The sequence below is a fragment of the Cygnus olor genome, chromosome 6, assembly GCF_009769625.2.
Source record: "Cygnus olor isolate bCygOlo1 chromosome 6, bCygOlo1.pri.v2, whole genome shotgun sequence".
Taxonomy (NCBI): domain Eukaryota; kingdom Metazoa; phylum Chordata; class Aves; order Anseriformes; family Anatidae; genus Cygnus; species Cygnus olor.
Window position 1 is genome coordinate 8,085,753 of NC_049174.1, and position 20,606 is coordinate 8,106,358.

The 20,606-nt window shown below is 43.4% G+C and overlaps 1 protein-coding gene across 20 annotated transcripts in view; it reads right to left on the bottom strand.

The window, feature by feature from the left end:
• Nucleotides 1-20,606, bottom strand: part of IKZF2 (IKAROS family zinc finger 2) — a 116,291-nt gene that overhangs the window by 17,056 nt on the left and 78,629 nt on the right. For all 20 annotated transcript variants that reach the window (XM_040561316.1, XM_040561304.1, XM_040561303.1 and 17 more), the window contains one exon: nt 6,341-6,478. In XM_040561316.1, the coding sequence (XP_040417250.1) occupies nt 6,341-6,478 (138 nt within the window). The remainder of the gene's footprint in view (nt 1-6,340; nt 6,479-20,606) is intronic.

Below are 20,606 nucleotides of genomic sequence, written 5' to 3' on the forward strand. Positions count from 1 at the left end.
ATGCTGAGGATTAAACTCAGAAACCCCGAGCCATTTGCAATATATGTCAAGTGTAGTTATTCCCACCACTCCGCAGCAAGAAATTTCATACATGGCCTGACTGTTCCTCATTCATCTCCAGAAAGTAGCAAGAGAAACATGAGAAGGATCATCCGCTACTGTCTGTGTGCTAATAGGAAGGTCAAGGTATAATAATGAGAAAATTATTTGAGAAGAACGGATGACACAGAAATAGGATTTGGGATAATGTGGCAAAGAGTTCCTATTTCTAAGCTGTGAACATCCCATCACATTCCCTCTATTAGGTAAAACTTCCAGTGAAGTCACAGGTGCTCTTGCAGAGGTAGTAAAAACAAACCACATCTTCTGTTAGCTCTTCCCTGCTGTTTCTGCAGCAGCCTCGCATGTCATTTCTCATTCACAGTTACCTTTTCTCCGAGACTGTGCCATAAGTGAGCACCGCCAGCCTGCTTTCCTCCCCTGGAACTCGACTGCCTTTAGGATCCTAATAGGGAATAATCACTTGCCTGTTCTTGAACATGCAGCTGTTTGCTAGCACATAATATATGAAAAATGAGGTGATAAAAGCCTTGTCTTTGCCTTCTTTCTAGTAAGGAAGTGCAAATACCAGGCAATCACAAAACAAGAATATCTGCTCAGGTGAACTTCTCAGTTCAGACATTCATAATAAGAAAACATGGCAATTTATTCATTTGATTCCATTTGTGCCTCTGCTGCTAGGGAAAGCTGAGTACTTGGAGTTTTAGAATCTCCCATATGCTATAAAGTGATTTACTCTGCTGCTTTTTTATTTGTACAGGATGCTCCCCCTGAGAAACACAATGGTTTCTCATTTACAAGGCAGTCCTGCTGGCATCAGTGAAAGAGAGGAAGAAAAAGCACAAATATGAAATGAATCTAATGTTGCAACAAACTGGGATGCAGTGTTCAAGTGACCTAATTAATACCCAGTGCAGTCTGGGAGGTCTGAAATATTATAATAGATATGGCTAAATTCTTAAGGTTATGTAAATGCTCTGCTTGGGCCACAGCTCTCCGCGCTAGCCCTACTCAAGTATTTACTGGGGAGATTTGTAAGAAAGGAGTGATTACATCTGCTGATTTCCACTGGGAATTGGTGTCTGACTGTCCTTTTGGCTTAACAAAAATCAGCATATGCAGATGCACACACGCTCCGTGTGAAACCCTGGATTCCTGCTCAGTGGCAATACCCGTCCTCGCTGTGATGGGATAGATTTGTACACGAGGACCACTTCAAGGATTTCCAGCCCTTACCTGTGGGATGCACAGGACTCGTGGTGAGAACCTAAGGAGGGGCAGAGGGCTCTAAATCCCTCCTATGAAGACCTGCAGCCTTTGAAGGACTGCATGCCCACAAAATCAATTCAAAGCCTCCTAATTACTTTCATCGCTATGTGATTAAGCCCAAAATGTAGTGACATTTGTATGTCTTATAAAGATTAATAATTGAATAATTTGACTGTTGGGCATATGTGTGCAAAATTTCGTAGATGGAATTTGAAACCTTTCTTCCACAAAAAATGAGTAGTGCTAAAAAAGACATCTGCTCTTCTCTAAGTCAGGCAAAAATTCTGCTAGGACTTCTAAAAGTAAAAGCATCACCAATAAAAGCATTTTCTTTTCTGTATTTGATCCTGCAAGCTCTTTTTCCCACCTCAGAACATAACTCTATAATCCAGGACACGTTTTTTTTTTTGCAACAGAACCGCTCAATCACACCAATATTTGTGTTAGGATGGGAATAAGTTACCAGAAAGCATCTTGTTGTAGACTTCCTGGAAGACGGGAGAAATGGAAATAGGCTACTTTCCAAAACTATTTAAAGCACATGCAAACCTGGACCAAACAGGAGAGATGTCACAACTTAGAAACCCAAAGAGTTAAGCTAAAGATCACATTATCAATTCCACATGCATTAATTTTCATTTCAGTTCCAAAATATACAGATGAAGGTCAAACAGGTCTGCATCATTTTTTGAAGGAAAAAAAAAAGCATCAAACCAATCCCACAGAAGCAACAGTTAACACTGATCAGCTGCTCTGTGATGGAAGCTCACATGCACACGTTTATTCTGCAATAAATGCAGTTCCTTTTGCGTTGCATTTCATTGTGCTTCATCGCCTTGGGTAGTGGGAGCTACTGAAGAACAGCTGACACGTTATAACTACATTTGATACCACAACTTATTTTATCCTGTGAACTTACAGTCTCAGCTCAGGAGGGCTTTTTAATCCCAAAAAGGAAGTGTCCAGTTCATGAAATGCCCATGCTTGAGTCTGTTTCTGTTAAAGGATGTTCTTCTTCCATTATCAGGGGGCACTCCTGGACTGCCTGTGCGAATGTTCACTGACACTGCTGATGTCCTCAACTGCAGTTAACACCAAACACGGTTTTTAAGCTCAAACTCTCCATACACAAATCTGGATGGTCTTCAGAACAAAGTCTTAATTTTCCTGAAGAGATTGGTCTCATGGTCGTAGTGTTCAAATTGGATTTTTTTTTTTTTTTTTTTAGTTTTTGCTTCCTCATTTAAAAGAAACCACACACACTATTAAAAAAAAAAAGTTCATGCTCTTCCAAGGAGGAAAGAATAGGGGAAAAAACAAGGCAAAACTTACCCAGCATGTGTTTTGCTGATAAACATTTTTGTGTGCAGACAACAGACACTGGGCTAAGTCTCAGCTGGTACAAATTAGTATTACTCCGCCACCCTCAGTTTCCTTTCTTAAGCTCACAATATTGCTATTTTAAAAAGTGCGTGTGCACGCACTGAGAAATGACAGGCAATATTCCCATGGACCCTAGTGTGAAGTATTCTGTGGGACTAGCATTTTAACTACATTTCAAGCAAGTATGTAAGAGGGAAGGACACAAAGCCATTGTATGTTTTATGTGGAGCTGGCCTTTGAGCCTTTCACAGCCTACGGCTAAACTCCTTTCTCCTTCTCCTAAAAAGAGTATTCTTCTCCACTTTAACAATTTCCCTAGACTTTTCCCTTTGTAGAGATGAAGAAGAATATATATATGGGTATAAACCATAGCTGGCATTTACCTTTTTTCCATACTTGTTCATGCAAAGATCACATTCTTTGCCTTCAGAGACTGTCACTTGTGTCACCCCTCAACACACCGCTAGCTAATAGACTGCAGACTAATTTCTACCACAAGAGCCAGAGCTGCTTAGCTGAGAATTGCCGCCGACAACGTCACGGGAGCTCTTGTGCAGCAGGCAGCACGAGAGTGAGCCGCTGTGCTGAGCTGGGACCGGGACCCAGCCACGAGGAGGGGCAGCTCAGCAAGCAGCCGGCACCCTGCAAAAGGATGGAGAGAGCCCCAGTGCCAGAAACTTGTACGTTCCTACCCACACGCTGAAACTAAGCCTCTCTGACTGCCTCTTGCTTCCCCTTGTGGCTTTGGTCAGGTGATCTAGCCATCTGCAAGGCAAAGATAATTGAAATCAAAGTAAATATTTGCAGCGTGCCTATAATTTGACCAAGCAGAATACAGTGCTTGAATAAAAAACCCCGAACTCTCAAGGGGCTGCCCCAAGTCTATCGGAATTAATCTCTGCAAGAATAATTTAGCTGATGTTAAACATGGGCTGAAATGGTTGGGACCCAGCACTGCCACCTGCACCCTTAAAGCAGAATGCTGGTAGGAACGAGCAAATCCCCAAGTTCACGTACTCTGTGCTTCATGGTGTTAAAGGTGTGAAGAGGAATCACACTGACATGCATTTGGAGGCTGGTGTGAACGTACAGATCCAGGTAATCCAGTTCTAGGAATCGTTGCAAGTGGCTGCAGAAGGTCCTGCTCCCAGCTGGGCTCAGAGCACTCAGCAAAAACAAGATTCTTCAAAAGAATTTGGAAAGAGAGTAAGGCCAGCTTAATGCTCTTGTGATGCAAAATAAAGGAACGGTTGAAATCTCTAAAGCACACCCTCACTCAGCCTCAAGAATATCTTTTCAAAGTGTGACACAGGAGAGGAGGAAATTAAAGCATGTTTCAGAGTCAGACTGAGACCTAACTTCAAACAAAGAGCAGAGAAATCATTTGTGTGTCATTCCCTGGTGATTTTATACTCCCCAGAGGAAGGACTTGGCCGCAGACCCGTACGGTGTGGTGCTCACAACCCTCTGGCACACACAGAGCTTCCCAGGCGGGAGTACAGGGATGCAAGGTGAGATTTATTACCGGTGCCCAGCCAGATCTGCGGCTCCCTGTCGCTGCCCAACCTCACTCTGCCCTCTCTAACCAGCATGATGCAAAGTGTGGATCAAACATCCCTGAAATGTTCGCCAGGGGACTTTTAGGCATGTTTACGAAAGGGAGAAAGAGGCACTAGTGGAATTCAAAGTGCTGTTTTAAGCTAATTTTTCTGAGAAAAGTGAACTATGTGCGTGAACGCTTCTATTTTAAGCCCAAGCAAAGGCAGTCAGGCTGTAAATAAAGTAACTGTCCACATGGGGTTCGCACTGGTTTAACTTCAGCTGGTGGAAAAATCAATGCAAGGTCAGCCATACCAGCTTCTCTGGGTGGACAAGGTTAGGGACTTAGCCCTCTTGTGATAGCATTAAGCAGCTTGGAAAAACCTTTAGATTTCCTCAGAAGTACACCATCAACAATAGTAATCCCATTTTGAATAAGTAACTTAATGATAAACCTAGAAGTTGAGTGGAATTTGGGCAGAACCTCCATAAAGTGATCTCTGAAAGAGTCTGGCTGTCGCAATGCTGTTGATCGACTGTTATTTCCCTAAGAAAAGGCTGGCTGATACCATCACCTAGCTGGTTAATAACACACGCAGACCCGTGCAGAGCAAAGAGCACGTATTTTGTTGGGAATGGAGTAGGTGACTAAACTCCTTCTATCACCTAAAGTGCTCTAACAGATGAAGCGCGCAACAGGTCCCTCCAAATAGTAGAGCCCTAAAATCAGTCTTCCCACTGACTTTTACAAGCATAAAGTAAGGCCTAAAGTAGATAATCACTACCTTCAAGGACTTTGAAGTCATCCATTGCATTTTAAAGGTTGATTTTAGTCCCCAGCCTACCTAAAAGGATAGTACTTACTTAATAGAGCCGTATGAACATTTTGAGTATATGTACAGCATATATTTTGAATGCCTTTATAGATTTGAAATTTTCACAGAAAGGTACTCTTTAAAATATTTTGGTGATTATTTTCACCAAAAAATACCTAACATTAGAAATGTTGAATAGATTTTGTTTCAGCTTGTCTTTTTAGTTTTTTTTTTTTTAGAAATTACCTCTCAGAACTTTTACCTAATTTCCAAATGATGCCAGATGACTACACTCAACAATGAAAAGCAAAATGAAAAAAAGTTTTCTCCTTTTTCATTTACCTACTGTCTAGCTTTTTGATATTCTAAGGATATAGTATTTTCTACTCAAAATTAAAAAAGGATGTCATTTTTATATTTCTTTCAAAGTGAGAAATTTAAAATACTTCCAGTACCAAATAAAGATAATCTTCAAAAGTTAAAAAGACGTTCAATTTCCAAAACACTAATTTTGAATGAAAAGATAATTTTTGGACAGCTACTATTATTTAGCGCTACAGATATACCTATAACCCCGCAGTCAGAGATGCTATGCTCGTTACCCATACCAATAGCTACAGAAATTTCTGAAAACAAATTCAGAGTTTGACATTTCTTGCTTTCAACAATCTTTTTGGCAATCTTCAGTCTTTCTGTATATTAACACATGTAGTGTTAGTTAGCATATTAATACCAACACATGTAAATGCATACAAACATTTTTTTTTTTATGTATAATTACTTTCAACACTGTTGACTTCCATGCTGCTCTGTAGGCTTTTACATCCAATTCCCCCCTCCTTTTTTTTCCTTGATGGAATATGTTATTATAAGGAATGGAAATAATGACCTCTGAATACCTCCACCATCCTTACTTCGCAAAATTACCAGTCACCATCACAACAGGGGGGAAGGGAATTCATACATTTTATACATGCCTTAGTTTTTACAGTAACTTTGCACAGGTGACTTTGATCACTTAGAAGTCTGCATATTTGTACAACTGAAAAAGTGAAATACTGACTTCAAAGCAACAACAAAAAGCCAGCAAAAAATAGCTGTTAAATCAGAGTGAGGATTTTAGCCCAGCTTTTTTCCTCTTGCATATCCAAGTGCAAGCAATCTATAAGATGGAAGCGACGCAAAGCACAAAGGAAGGAAGAAAAACAGATGGAAAAAAAAACCACAAGAGATGCTCCAAGTCCAAGAGACCTCAAAACGCGGTTTCCACCCACCGTGGTGACTCATGACCTGCCCGGCAGCCTCCATGCTGACGTTCTGCAGATAGTTGTGGCAGCGTTCCTTGTGCTCTTCCAGCGAACTGCGCTGCTTGTAGCTCCGGCCGCAGTAGTTGCACTTGTGAGGCTTCCCCACTGCGGAAAGAACAAGAGCTTCAGGTCAAATCCATGGCAACCCACTTTTGCTATCGACATCGCATCTTCGCAACAAACCCACTCTCGAGATGGAAAGACGCCTCAGAAAGGTTACTCAAGTCCCAGGCCTTCTTCCCAGCCCCATTTTCCCACCACACACACCTCCTCCCACCCGCCGGGTACTTGGCCCCATCAGTTTTTCACGCTAACACCCGGTATCGGCAGAAGCCAAAAGAGGCGAACTCACTGGTCGCAAAGCAAACAAACAGACTGCAAGAGGGGAAAGCAAACCAAATAGCTGAATCACACCCCAGCGCTGCCCGTGTGTCACCAAGCCTCGTGGGAAAGAGACTTCTGAGATGTTTTGCCCACGGTACGAGCAGCTGCCCTCGCAAAAACGTGCTGCCCCAGTGGCTTCATTCTGCTCCGAACCGGGGGAAGCCATCGCAGGGCACAGAGGGGTTCTTTCATCGAGACAACTTGGCCAAAATTACCAGGCGAAGGTTTAAAAAAGAACACAGAAGAGACAACAGAAAGTAACGTTGGTAACGGCCTCCGTTACACGCCAGGGCTGAGCTGTCACCAGTAATTCACAGAGACTGGATAATATTAAAAAAAAGGCCGAGTACAACAAAAATCGAGCCAGATGAACGCAAGACATAACTCCAATTCTTTTGTGTGTGTGTTTCACTCAGCAGCAATATGACTAAATGGCAAATGCCTCTTAATACATGCAAAACCTGGCACCAGATCCCCATAAAGTATATCCCTTTCATAGCATGTCATTAAGTAACCACAAGAATGGCCTAACCCAAGGCCAGAAAGCTAGCCAGAAGTGTAGTTTGCCAAGCCATGCTAATAAAGGTTTTTAATATAATTCCAACTTGTAGAACACAAGCATTTATTCTCTAATAACTAAAGAGCTATTAAGTCAGCGCTGCAAGTCCAGTAAAACACCACAGGCTGAGGTTTTCAGAGCTGCCTGAGGGATGGGGAAAGTCAAACTTCTCACAGAGTTTTGCAAGTCTTCAGTAAGAACTTCAGTTGCCAGCCAAAGAAATAGAGAATATCCTCTGTTGGATACTATACATGTTCCTACTGGGGTTTGTCCCAGTCCTGAAAGCTTTTCGCTGTCATTTACTTCATGAAACCCAAGCTGCACTGATGGCAGCCAAGAGGCACCATCATCGAGGGCTGCCGGTCCCTTCCTCCTGCTGTGGGACGCGGTGGCACGACGGGACTAACACCGGTCCCAGAACCTCCAACCCAGCCAAAAGCTGACTCCATTACCCCTCCACGCTGCTCTCCATGGGCTTCCAACCCAAAAAGCTTGGGGGTGCTTCCCTGCTGGGATGGGAGCTGCAGGGGACACGGTGGGAGGACATCCATGACCAACAACAAGTCAGACAGGCAACTTCTTGAGGTAGGGCTGAAGCCCTCAACACGGAAGACCCAGAGGCAGGGAAATTATTTTTCCCCCCCCACAGGGGAGAAAAAGCTGCTTTTAATAAGCAGCCAAACTGTGGATTTCTCTCTCTTTATTTGGAGATAAAGTTCATCCTTAGGGAAGCAATGTGTCTCAGACCAAAATAGATTTTTCATATTTTTCTCACATTGTTGCCCTAACTGGTATTGTTACTGGGAAACTCAGCTGAGGCCAAGGATGCGAGGCTCGTTATCATTCCCAGAGTAATTGCCCTTGATGTGAACAAGTTCTGGATCGAGCCTCAGCTCTTAAATGCAAACCATCTGTCTCATCCTGCAGGCACCTTCAGGATAACGTACCAGTAGCGCCCTGAAATGGAAAAACTTTCATCATCACAATTAAAATGTTTCGTCATGCATCTAGATGGCTTTAACGTCCGTCGGTCTGATGCCTTTATTAGAAGCTAGCTTAATGTCTAATCAAGAAATCTAAAGCAGTTGGAGGGATTAAGTTAACAGAGCTGAAGCAGGTCTGAATTAGCCCACCCAGTTCGGCTACACCAGGTTCTCAAACAACTTAGATAAACTGTAAGACGCAAGGGAAATGGATGATTGCTTTCAGTTATTCCAGAGGTAGCTGCTGTTAATTAAACATATGATCACTTAGCAGCACAGAGAAACATTTTCCTGCAAGCTTGCAGTACAAAAAAATTGATTCAACATAAAAAAAAAAAGCTGATATTTTACCTCTTCAAATTTCTGTTCCTTGCCTTGCAACCATTTCACAAACTGTCCACAGACAACAACACCGAGCTTTTCCAGTGGTATCTGGGAGAGCCAGCCACCCAAATTCCATCAAATTTCAAGGTTCATAGGAGATGATAAAAGCTAATGATAAAGGCAAGATTTCTACATGCAATATGGGATTTGAGGAACGTAACTCCCCAAGGAAAGAAATACTCCAGCACACAAGCTCCTTCCTCTGGGGAGAAGATAAGAGAATAAACAACATGTGACAAATATTAGTCATGTTGCCTAATACGCAACTGGAAGTTGCTCAAACACAACAGGGAAGAGCGAAGTTTGTGCATTCCAGTTCAGTAGACTTGAATATAACTCCCTTGGGTTCACTTGCCAAGTTGGTCCCCAGGCTCCCCCGGCTCTATAGATGCAATCACACCATAGCACCGCACGTGACACAGGGCAAAATGTGATTTATACTATAAAATTACACAAAGCGACTGCAACTTGGGCCATGGTACACTTGATCAAGACAGATCACAACGGAGTAGGTTTGGGTAGCAGTAGCTTTTGTCACCAGCTACACTCGCAATCCAGTTGGTAAGAAGCGCGGCTAGCAGTGGAAGCAATTGCGGTCTAGATTTTAGGAACCTGGTCGTTGTGATAAATGCCAAGACATTGAAATAGCTGCAAATTTCCCCTCATACTCTCATCAAAGCAGCTCATGACAAAAAATACGTTTGTGAATATGAACTTTGCCAGTGGGTGTACATTTTTCCATATTTTGTGTTACCCAACAGAAAGCTGTAAAAGCTTATTAGAGAATTCAGTTCTGGTGATCTCCTCAACAACAACAAAAAAAAATGTATTTTGTTCCACGTAACAAACCACCAAATGAAACCACATAGCTGCCAAGAGAGTCTTCAGCCTTTGTCATATATTATATAGTAAGTAAATGCTAATAGGCATGAGTTGCCCCCAGAACATAATGCTCATGCTACTGGGCTCAGGGGGTCCTGGTCTTTGGGCCAGTGCCTTGAAGGCAAATTGTTCCTCAGAGCCTACCAAAAACCTCCCTGGGCCCCACCGAAGGAAGCTCTTCCAACCATCTCTTTATGGAGCCACCCAACTTTTCGTTTGGCTTGCTTGGTACCAAAAGTTGCCTCCTCTGAGCTCCTGACTGAGGACCCTGGTGCCTGGACACGATGTTCGGTGCTGGACATCACCGCTGCTGCCAATGGCAGTGGCACGCCGGCAAACGCAGTTCGGAAATTCCTGGTTAGGGGTAATTGTTCCTATACTACCTTTTCAGGGTAAGTAATCAGATAAAAAATTACCATCACTCATTCTCATAAAAATGACACAATATAGCGAAGGCAAACAAACCCAAAAATCTTGAGAAACCTTCGATTTGTTATTGAACTGGGAAAGACCAGGGCACCGGGCAAAACCCAGCGGCCATATCTATGAAACAGCTGACTTAAGAATACAAAAAACACACTTCGTATTTCTTTCTTAAATGTCAGAGTTTCCATGCATTTAAGCTCAGATTCATACAGATGACAATGTGGCACAGAAAACCCACAGTGGAGTCTCAGCCTCAAGTGGAAAATATTATGACAGTCACAGTGAAAAAAGATATTTCAATTTGAAGTAGAATTTTTACCATGAAACAGGTAAACCACTCGCTGAAATTCAGAGCAACCAAGTTTGCTTGTGAAATTAAAATGTTCGTGTGCAGAGAGGAGGGGGAAGAGGAGGAGTAGGATGGGACAGGCAAAGTGCTCATGAGTTAGGAATACTTTGAGTCCTGTGGGTGAACTTTGATAGCTGAGAAGTCTGCAAGCAGTGACAACGAGATGGTGCAACTCTCAGGTCAATATTCAAGACAGAAAGCAGACTTGGGCCTAGGGAAACTGCTTTTAAGTCATAAAAAAAGGTCAGCGAAAGAAGAAGAGCCCGTAAGGCATTTGTGCAGCTTTTTGTTCTCAAAAGAGATGGGAGCACATAGCAGAATATAAAGTAAGTCCAAGGGAAATAACAAGGCATCCCAGGTAATACCTTGCCATGAGCACACAACATGAAAAAGGCTTACGGAACAGGTTCACTAAGCTAAAACCCTGCCTTCATTAACACCAGTGACAAAACATTCACTGGTTTCAAAAGGCAGGATTAACTACTCCCACATTCCCCTGTTTTGGGTATCACATGCTTTTCTGCAGCAGCGTGGAGCAGGATTCCTTCCCGTCCGTCTGTCCGCGTCCTGAGTCCCTGCAACAGCTCAATCACTAATAGTACCTGCTTGTGTAGGGAAATGCATTACTATGGCTGTCTTGTGTGGGTCAGCCCAATTCAAGGGCTGTTAAAGCATCTTCCAGCCTTTACACTAAGCTTTGTATCAGCATTTTCCAACTATCTTCTCAGAAGGAAAGCCAGTTTTCTGGACTAAGTGTCCATCTTTGCACCTGATGGAGCCCTCCTGATGGCAGCACACCCAGCGTGACTCAGGTCTATAAAATCTGAACTCCCACTCGGCCCCTAACACCTCAGGGCTGGAAGAAACCTCCATATTCCCCCAAAGAAGCTTTCTGAAGCAGCTTCAAAGAAGTTTAAATGTTCTTTGGGGCTAAGACACACAAGAACGAGGCTGTAGAACCCATTGTCACAACCATAACCAATATTAATTCATTAATTCTCCTTTCTTCCCTACATCTGGAAGCTGCCTAGGACAGGGGAGATGCTCTGCACATATTCACTACCTACCACAAAGCAGCCTTCAATGGGACTCGCCATACCAAGAGCAGTTTTAACACAGCAGTAGGAAATATGATTAAGGCACTGGGATGGGACTAGGGAGCCTAGGGTTCAATTCTTAGGCTACAAATTTTGTGACTGCAGGCAAGTTACACTGATTTCCCATGCTTCAATTATTCATACATATGATTAAGGCAATAATTCCCTTCTTTACAGCATGTAAATGAATTCAGGCACTTTGCAAGATGCACAGAGGATAATTCGGTGGAGCTCATACAAGTAGGTAGACACAGGAAAATACGGTCCATATCTCTACTGAGAAATTAAGGACTTAATAATACATTGATTTTATTAGATATGGGAGTGAACGTTAAAGAGCAGGAGGAGATATTTAGGATAGCACAGAGTAGAGGATCAAGTGGGAATAAGAAAATCAAAGAGAAAAAAGTAGGTGGCATATTAGGCAATTTGCAAGCATGGTGTCCTTTTGGGCTGTGAAATGGTCAGCCTGGAGAAATGTAAAATGCTATTTAGCTTGGTGACTTTTACCACCACAGACAACAAAAAAAAAGAGTGCTGGGGTAGTACTAAGGTGTTGGCAGGAGGACTGAGGCAGCAGACGCACAGCAACAACTGGTCCCCCGGGTCACAGCTGTAATGAAACAGTGCACCTTAGCTTTTCTAGAGGTGCACATCCCAAAGCTTGACACACAAAAACATTTACATGAGGAATAGACCCTTGAACTAATCAGAAAAAATAAAGTGAGACGTTAGCCTGTGCTGGCTCTGAGCAGCACGTAGCTTTACAAAGGAAACTGCCTCCCACTCCAATGCTGTATCTCACTGCTGTGCCTAATGACTGTAAATGTGTTCATTGAAATTCACAGGGGCTCTTTGTTTTGTTGTTTTTTTGTTGTTGTGTTTTTTTTTTTTTTTAACGTACAGACACAAAATAATCAGTCTATACCCAAGTTCAGAAATAACAGCAAGTTCCACAACTAAACCAAGATTGTCCATGACAACCTGCATGCAGAAGTCACAACATGTAAACATCTAACACAAATCTGCAGGCTGCCAGAGCACACAAACACAGACTTGAGACAGTGTCAGGTACCTCCACTTCTGAGCACTCAACTTGTGACATCTTAACGCAGCCTGACTTTCAGAAAGAACCCGATCTCTATTCATACTACGAAAACTTTGCTTTAACCTTTTAATGCTTGTCAGTCCAAACAGGAAGCAATTCCTGCGGTACGTGTTGCTGTCTCAGCACCTGAGTGGCAGCTAAATGCAGAGATACTTTGCCTTATCATGGCTCAGAATTAAAGCCCTGCTTACTAATAAACTGTAGATCCACTGGAAGGAAGCCTCCTATTGTGTGATGGGTGGGGAAGGGAAGAAAGACAAAACATAACAATAACTTGATTACAGGTAACACTACAGGGGTTGCTTCTTCCAACTATTCCCCACCTCCAACAGCTGGTGAAGTTCAATCCTGATTTTTTGCTTTTTTGACTTCTGGAAAGAGAAGAAAGCTTTCTCTCTTAAAGATTCACTGTTCTAAATGAGATGCAGACTCCATTCTGGATCTCATGGAGTTCTGACATCTCTGTTTGCTAAGCACTTTTTATTGTATTTTGGGCCAAGTATCAAGGTTTGTGAGGACGTGCTAACAGACAGGTTCACCAAGTCATGCAGTAGAGGAGAGACCATAGAGATAGATCTGCACTTACAAACATTTCGGAATACTCTGGAAGCCTCAACAAGTTCAAAAAATACAATGCAGCAGGACAACAGGAGAAGCCTCCACACACACCATTAAGCAACTCGTACCTTCCTGACTTGGCACCTGAAATAGTGCATTTGACTCACTTCACAACCTCACGGCCCAATGCCTCTTAGTAAAGATTATTATCAATTGCCTATTGATATATATGTGACTGTTTAAGATTTTGTGAGCCTCCCAGCGACTGAAAAACAGCTCGTCCTGCATTTCTGCACAGTAGCAGCCAAGGGTAAGTTATTTCTGCCGACAGCCACCACGTACTATTACGGCAGCCCCAGCCAGCTAGCAGTGTAACACCACTGGATGCTTGTAGTACGTCAGCACGCAGTAAAACAATGGCAAAACATTACACCTACACACCCTTTGTTTTCTAGACATGCCTGCCTTTCCTATAAATATCTCCGGGGCACAAAACAGTGGCTTGACACCTGCACCTACCTGCCAGTTGTTTATGGTATTGTAAAGCAAGTGGCTAGCAGTGCAGTGCTGCGCTGCCATCCAGCTCTTCCTCAATCTTCTGTGGCGAGCGGCGTTAAACATCCGATTACATATAAACTCCAAAGACTTCATCCGTGCTACATTTTGGCTAGAAGGGACCCAAGAAAACATGTGCAGAGGACAAGCAAATACACTAGTCAGTGCAAACTTTCAAGCAACTATACCTTCTCTAAGTGTAACGCACACCAGCCTGAACGTGGTGTAAATCAGTGCCCGACAGCTACGGCGTTGGGGTCCTTATTTGTACCTTCAGGATGGTTCTGTCTGCAGCTTTTTTTTTTTTATTACTTCACTAGTTCATTGCGATTTATCTCACAGCTACTGGCAGTTATTGGCTCTACTGTTTAATCTGATTCATCAGATTGTGTTTATTTATTAACTGATCTACACAGTTTTACAGATAAAACAATGTTCCAATCTGCCACCAGGGTTATAAATAAGTAGGCAGCATTTTTTGTGCCAGGAGTTTAACAAACAAACAAACAAACTCCTGTTCCATTGGCACCATCACAATTACTGAAATCTCCCTAGCCATCCAGACACTTACAGGGCTCCTGTCACAGTCTCTCAGCACCCATTAAATCAATCAAAACCAGAAAAGCAAAAAGCTTGCACCCCATTTTCTCCCTTTGCAACACACAAGACAAATAGTTTACTTTGCAGGTTTGTATGCCGCATCTATGTAAATGTATGTATGAAAACAGAAGAAAGGTCTATTTGTCTAAGTGAAACCATGTAAATAAATTACACAGTAAATCAAGGAAAACACAGATAAGGACATCAGGGTTGTACTAAGTTCTGAAAAGGATGTAATCCACAGTTACTTGCTCTGAATTCACGTCCCATAAAATATCTGTTGCAACAGATAGCAGCTCTCTTCACATATTTCTCTTGGCTTACCTCTCTTACCTTCAAAATAAGAGCTTCAAAGCTGGCAGAAAGGACCCAACTTTTTCAGTTGCTATTAATGGCAATGGAGCTCTAAGGTCCCCCCTTCATTTGGGAATCTCAGCGCAGATACTCTACAAGCCCCCTGTCCTCATGCCCTACCAGCACGTCCCAGTCCTTCGGGCACCCCTGGCACTGGGTGGGGGTGTCCCCGGGAATTTTATAGCAACTCTGAAATGGTTAAACACTATTAAAAAGAGCCTGTGTTGAAACAGCAGTGTGGCGGTGAGATAAATAGCAAAAACCAGGAAGTCCACAAATAACTGGATGTTTTTTTATCACCTTGCCAGCTTCAAAATTGCTTAAAGGCAACGAGGTTTGCTGCAGCTTACTTCTACGGCGAAGATGCCCTGCAAAAAATACGAGAGGGGACTCCTCAAGTTTGATGGTCTGTTCAGGACAGAAGCCTTCCCCTCTATCTGGATGTGGGTGGAAGTAGGATGGGGGTTAAATCTTAACTGCATTTATGGGCTCGGTACTTTCCACTCTGCTTCAGACCTTTAACATTATGTTAAAGTTGACTTGATATGCAGAGTGTTAATCCGTTTACGCAACAAAAGCCTTCCAAAATATGCTCTCTTCAGTTCAACCTGCTCCAGCGACACAGCAAATAGGAAAAAAAATAAGAGAACAAGTTTAGGTGGGTCTGTTGTTCTCTGTCCTGTCCGCTCCCATCAGCGGCACAGCGAAGCAGGAGCCGAAGGAGGGGGACCCAGACGTCACTGCGAGTCACACTCGACAGTGGCTGGCTCCGAGGGGAGAGGAGCAGCTCGCACACACAGCACAGGGTGGGGATGCCTCACTTCGGAGCAGGAATGCTGCTGGACAAACACTCCCTCGAGAAGCGCTTGTTCGTTTTGTTTTGTTCCCCCCCCCCCCCCCCCCCCCCCTTTGGGGAAAACAAGCATAGACGTTGGGCTAGATTTATAGGTGGTGTAAATGGAAGTGATTCCCTGAAGCCAATTTACATCAGCTGCTTACAGTTTATAGTTGTTACAAGTGCAGCCCCTTTGCATATCTTGCAGAAGCCCTTTAGCATTTGACTGTAAAGTCAACACAACCTATGAATTATTTGAAGCAAGCAGTGCCAAACATAGTGTTACCAGTTATTTTATACCGTACAAACAAAGAGACAGGGAATACACGACATCTAACTTTCACTATAGCACTAGAGAGTTTTTTTCCTGCACAAAACCACCAAACAAGCCCTTAACTCTAGCCAACTCCTCATCCCATGGCAATGACTTCCACCTACACATTCCTGCACAGGAGAAATCTATTTCTTTTAGACTTCTAGTTTTGTGTCTGATATTAGGATAGAGGAAGAACAACTTCCCATTTCCCTTAAGTTTTCTCTTTTCTAGTCAATGCCATAACCAGAGCCTTGGAAGCAGACCATTAACAGCAAGCTGTTGTGAACATAATAGCAACAAGGGAGGAATAATACTGACAGCTCCTCTGCTTTTCCCAGCCATTGAAGCTGGGAGTTTTCACTTATTTTGATCAAGGCCAGCAAAGAAATGAACCTTGCTTCCAAAAAACAGGTCAGACAGCAAAACTAATGGGTTCCTTTGGGACATGAAGATTTTTAGTCATACTTTCCCCGTTGCCCAAGAACCAGTGCCACTGTGTTAGTCCTGTAAAGATCTGCTGTTCAGAGGTTTTGTCATCTCTAGCACAGATGTCAAATGAGGGCAAACTGAAAATGAGCCGACCGACTCCTTTTACCTATGCAGCTTTCTTTACCTATGCAGCTTTCCTACCTGCTCGTGTTGCTCTCTGCCAACATGCCTGACAACATATACATTCAACACCAGCATTACAGAGGAGCTTAAAATAGGGGGGTGAGACTTTCCTAAAACAGACAGTGCTAAGCCCAGCTGTGCTGCATAGTGCTGAAAACCACATGCTAAAGGCTCTTCCAGCTCACTGTTCTCAAAAACTCTTCCGACATCCAGAACACTTACTCCAGCTTCATTAAGGCAAATGAGCTCTATGCCATGAGGGCTGGACAGACAGCTCCTCTCCCACCATGCTTGCCACCACCACAGAGATTTGGAATTGTGCTGACACTTGTGGTGTTCACTGCTCCACGTTCCAAGTCAACCACAGCATTTAGCAGGGGGGAAAATTAGGCTCATTTCTTTATGAGAACAATTCTCAGCACAACAAATATTAAAAGTATAATATCTTTTAAAAGACAATGGATCCTTTAGCTGAGAAATGAACTGAGGCTCCTGGACAGTTTCTGTTCTACTGCAAACCTCTATATATCAAGTGTTTACATCTGACATTGAAGTTACATTAATCCCTTTTGGGTATTAAAATCCAGCAATTCCTGTTAGTCTTGATATCTTCCCTAGACTTTTTTTTGTAGCAGAAAAAATAAATAATGACAGTTCCAGAGCACTTGCAGTTCCCTTGATTTTTTTTTTAAGGTTTGGTCAGCTGAGAGAATGAGAAAGGAGGGAGAGGAAGAAAGGAAAGATTTGGGGTTTTAGGGTGTTTCTTTTTTGGTGTGATTAGTTTTGCAATACAAGCCCTGGATAGATTCAGAAACTGTATCCTGGCTGAAAGAAAGGCAGGCGAAATGAAAGGAAATTAAATATGGGTGTGAAATTAAACCAAAAGAAAGTAAAAGAAAAGAATGAAAGCCCATCTACTTGGGCTAAAAGTAGACAGAAAAGCTAGAAAACACAAGACAGCTCTCTAAACATCCAGAAATGCTTTAAAAAGGTTTCCTGTAAAAACAGGGAGTTTAGGAAACTCTGAATACATTTAATTGCATTCTTTGATGAAAGGAGAAAAACTCATACTGATGGCTCCACTACACTATTCAAAACAAGCGATTTCTCTGAGAAATCTGAAGCAAGAATGAAAGGGTATAAAACTTCTTATTGCACAATACCTGGAAGAAAAATTTTTCTCATTTTCTTACATCTATTATTTTTTTCCTTGGTGTGTGGAGAGCCTTGTAACAGAGTAAGGGAATGGGAATTTAGGACATCTGGGTTCATTCCCATCTGCAGCACTGATATCTTGAATGTTTTTGGCAAGTCCCTTTTTGCCTGTATTCTAGGTTTGTCCTCTGCAGAATGTGGTCGGGCAGTAAGCCTTCCTGTCTTTTTGTCTTGGGCTTGAACTCTGAGAATTGACTGTTACAGATTACCTGACACAAAGTGGTCCTTTCCTGTCTCTTTACCAACTGTGCAATCCTGTCCCAGCAACTGCATGCCAGCCAGCTCAAATTCATCCTGGAGTTTACGCTGATGAAGGCAGAAATCTCATGCATCTGAACCAAATCTGCACTTGCAGTATCGTGAAGTTGGCTCCTCATTAGCCCTTGGGACAAACTCATCGTTTGCAGAAGACTAATGACATGAACATAATGGATACATTTTTCACAATATAGCTACCGTGGACATTTTACTGCGGCACATAAAAGTCAAACAAAGCACTTTTTCTGGTGGATGATCTATTCTTTGAATTTGAGCAGCTTCATTCCAACGAAACATGCCAAAAATCCATCCTTTGGTGCTGCTCAGTGGTAACGTAGCTATGGATATTGAAACAGATCTGACTCTACAGCGTTACCAACACCTGCAGATCCCCCCAGGTCAGATACAACACTATTCTTTCCTTCAGCTTCCACCTCCTGAAGTCAGTTGACCAAAGGGAAAGGTTAGCTTGCATGTTTTCTCCCTCCCTCCCCACTCATGAAATAAGTGTCTTCAGGTGAATAAAAAGGGCAATTTAGCACCTTGCACTCTCCTCATTTGTAAGCCTCTGTGACCTGGAGGATCCAGATTCATCATTTTTTTTAATTCCTGGGGTTAGAAACACATCAATAATGTACACTCTGAGGAATTCTGCCAATATCAGTGGAGTTTCTTCAGATTACTACAGCTACAATTGATATCAAAGCACTGTCATTTCTTTCAAAAGCACATTTGTGTACAACCTATTTTCGTACTGGAATTTTCCACTCTCCTGTTGTTTTAAAATCCAGTGCAGCTGAGATGCCTTTCTCCCTAAACGTGCTCTTACTTATACCTCAAATCATTTCCCCGTTCCATCCTGGTGTTTTATAGGAAGAAAACTAATCTTATAAATGAATCACAGAATAAAGTGCCTCCTACAAAAGACATCACTCTATTAGGAACACATTAAGTGGCACATTTACTGTGCATTTAATTTTCATTTACAGTATGTGCTCTATACCCAGCACACTGCCTATATCAGCTTTTGTTTTCATAACCTATTCCTGACACCTAACAAGAACTGGGAGTGCTGCTCCAGGATTTGGCAAGAAGGAACAGGTTGTGGATGAGCAGGTTTCTCTGACTCACCTACACGGATCAACAAGGAAAAATAAAAAAGGGAGAGGGTGGAGATGACAAAGGAAAGAAGAGAGAGAGGGGGGGGGGAGTGACGTGTTCCTGTGGATGCGGTGTGTAATGCAGCTGGCAGGCCGCCCGCTCACAGTGCCACCAAGTTCCAGACGTGCCAGTCCAGCTGACTCAGCTCTTTGGAAGAAGGAAAAGGGAAGGGAGCAATTTCACAAACATTTCTGGTTGCTGAGGGACGGAGGTTGCTGGACTCTCCTCGAGGCTCTCCAAACCCATCTTTCATACCTAGGATTCGCGCCGTGTCCCCAGAGAGGTACTGGGGACAGATGCTCACTCAATAACCTCGTACAGAACCGGTTACACCGTTACCAAATGATGCCTGTATGGCTGCTGGAGAGCTCAGCAGCACAGCTTTGCCCTCCAGACCTGAGACGCCAGGCCTCTCCCCGCCAAGGCGAGCTGCTCTCAGACGAGCCACTGTCTCCAAGGAGACGAGCAAAGCGCATGCAGATGAAGGGTATCCAAGTGAGAGACAGTCTGTGGCCTGTGTCGCTTTTCCACACAAAAATCTCATCGTCACTTCTCAGCAGCAGGTCCTTGATACGTGGTTTATTTTCTAGCCCTTAAACAGCCCGGGCTCTGCCCACCTGTGGGAGCAGCTCTGTCCCGTGTGTCTGAGGGCTGTCAGAAGGCACAGGCAGCCCCTAAATCTGACTGAAAACAAGCAGACCTCAGGGAATTTACAAATGAGGGCTGAGGTGAACTGGCCCCAAAACCAGCACTAGGCACTGAGCTTGTCTTAGATCCCCGGCCAGGATCCTCACCACAGGCCCTCAGCTCCTTCAGAGCACGTGGGAGCATCCAGGCCGGCCTGTCACAGCAGAAGGGAGGGAAGGGACACATGTGAGGAGCACACTGCCCCGGCCTTCAAACTGACCAGCCGGCTCCCCGGGCACGAGGAGTCTTGGGACAGCAGCATCCTGAGGAACTCTGTGGCCTGACACCAAAAATCCTCCCAAATAACACTGCCCCACCAACTGCTCACAGAGGTACAGCTGCTCTTGCAGATTTAATATGAACAGAAGGAACAACATTGAAGCAGAGGCTTTTCCAAAAGCAAGAGCTTGTGAGGGTACAGATAACTGTGCGGTCGGGGAGTGTCCCAGCCAGGTGCTCTTTGTCAAAGTTTCAATAGGCAGGGCCTCAGCAGCATTTCTCCAGCTTCAGGAATGAAGATAGAGATCTTGTCTCTGTTGCAAAGCAAGGAGGGAACTTGGGGCACCCTGTCTGAAATCAACACAGCACAGTTATGCAAAACATGTGTGCAACTGGCATCTCTTGTGTAATCCTCACTGTAATCAACCTCGCTAACTACTCCAGCAAAGAAGGAGGGGCAGAGGGTGGAGAAAGTTCACACTTAGATCAAATAAAAAATGGGAAAATATCCAGAGAGCTTTAGTCAGGTAAAAACACAGTTCCCTCTCATGGGAAACCTCCAGGACAAGTTTCCTTGAACTTCATACAGGGTTATAAATAGGAGGAGAGTCACACAGAGTTCAGTACAGGTTCACTATAAAAAAAAGTAGACATTCTCATTTTCCTTCTTGAGTGATATCCATCAATATCT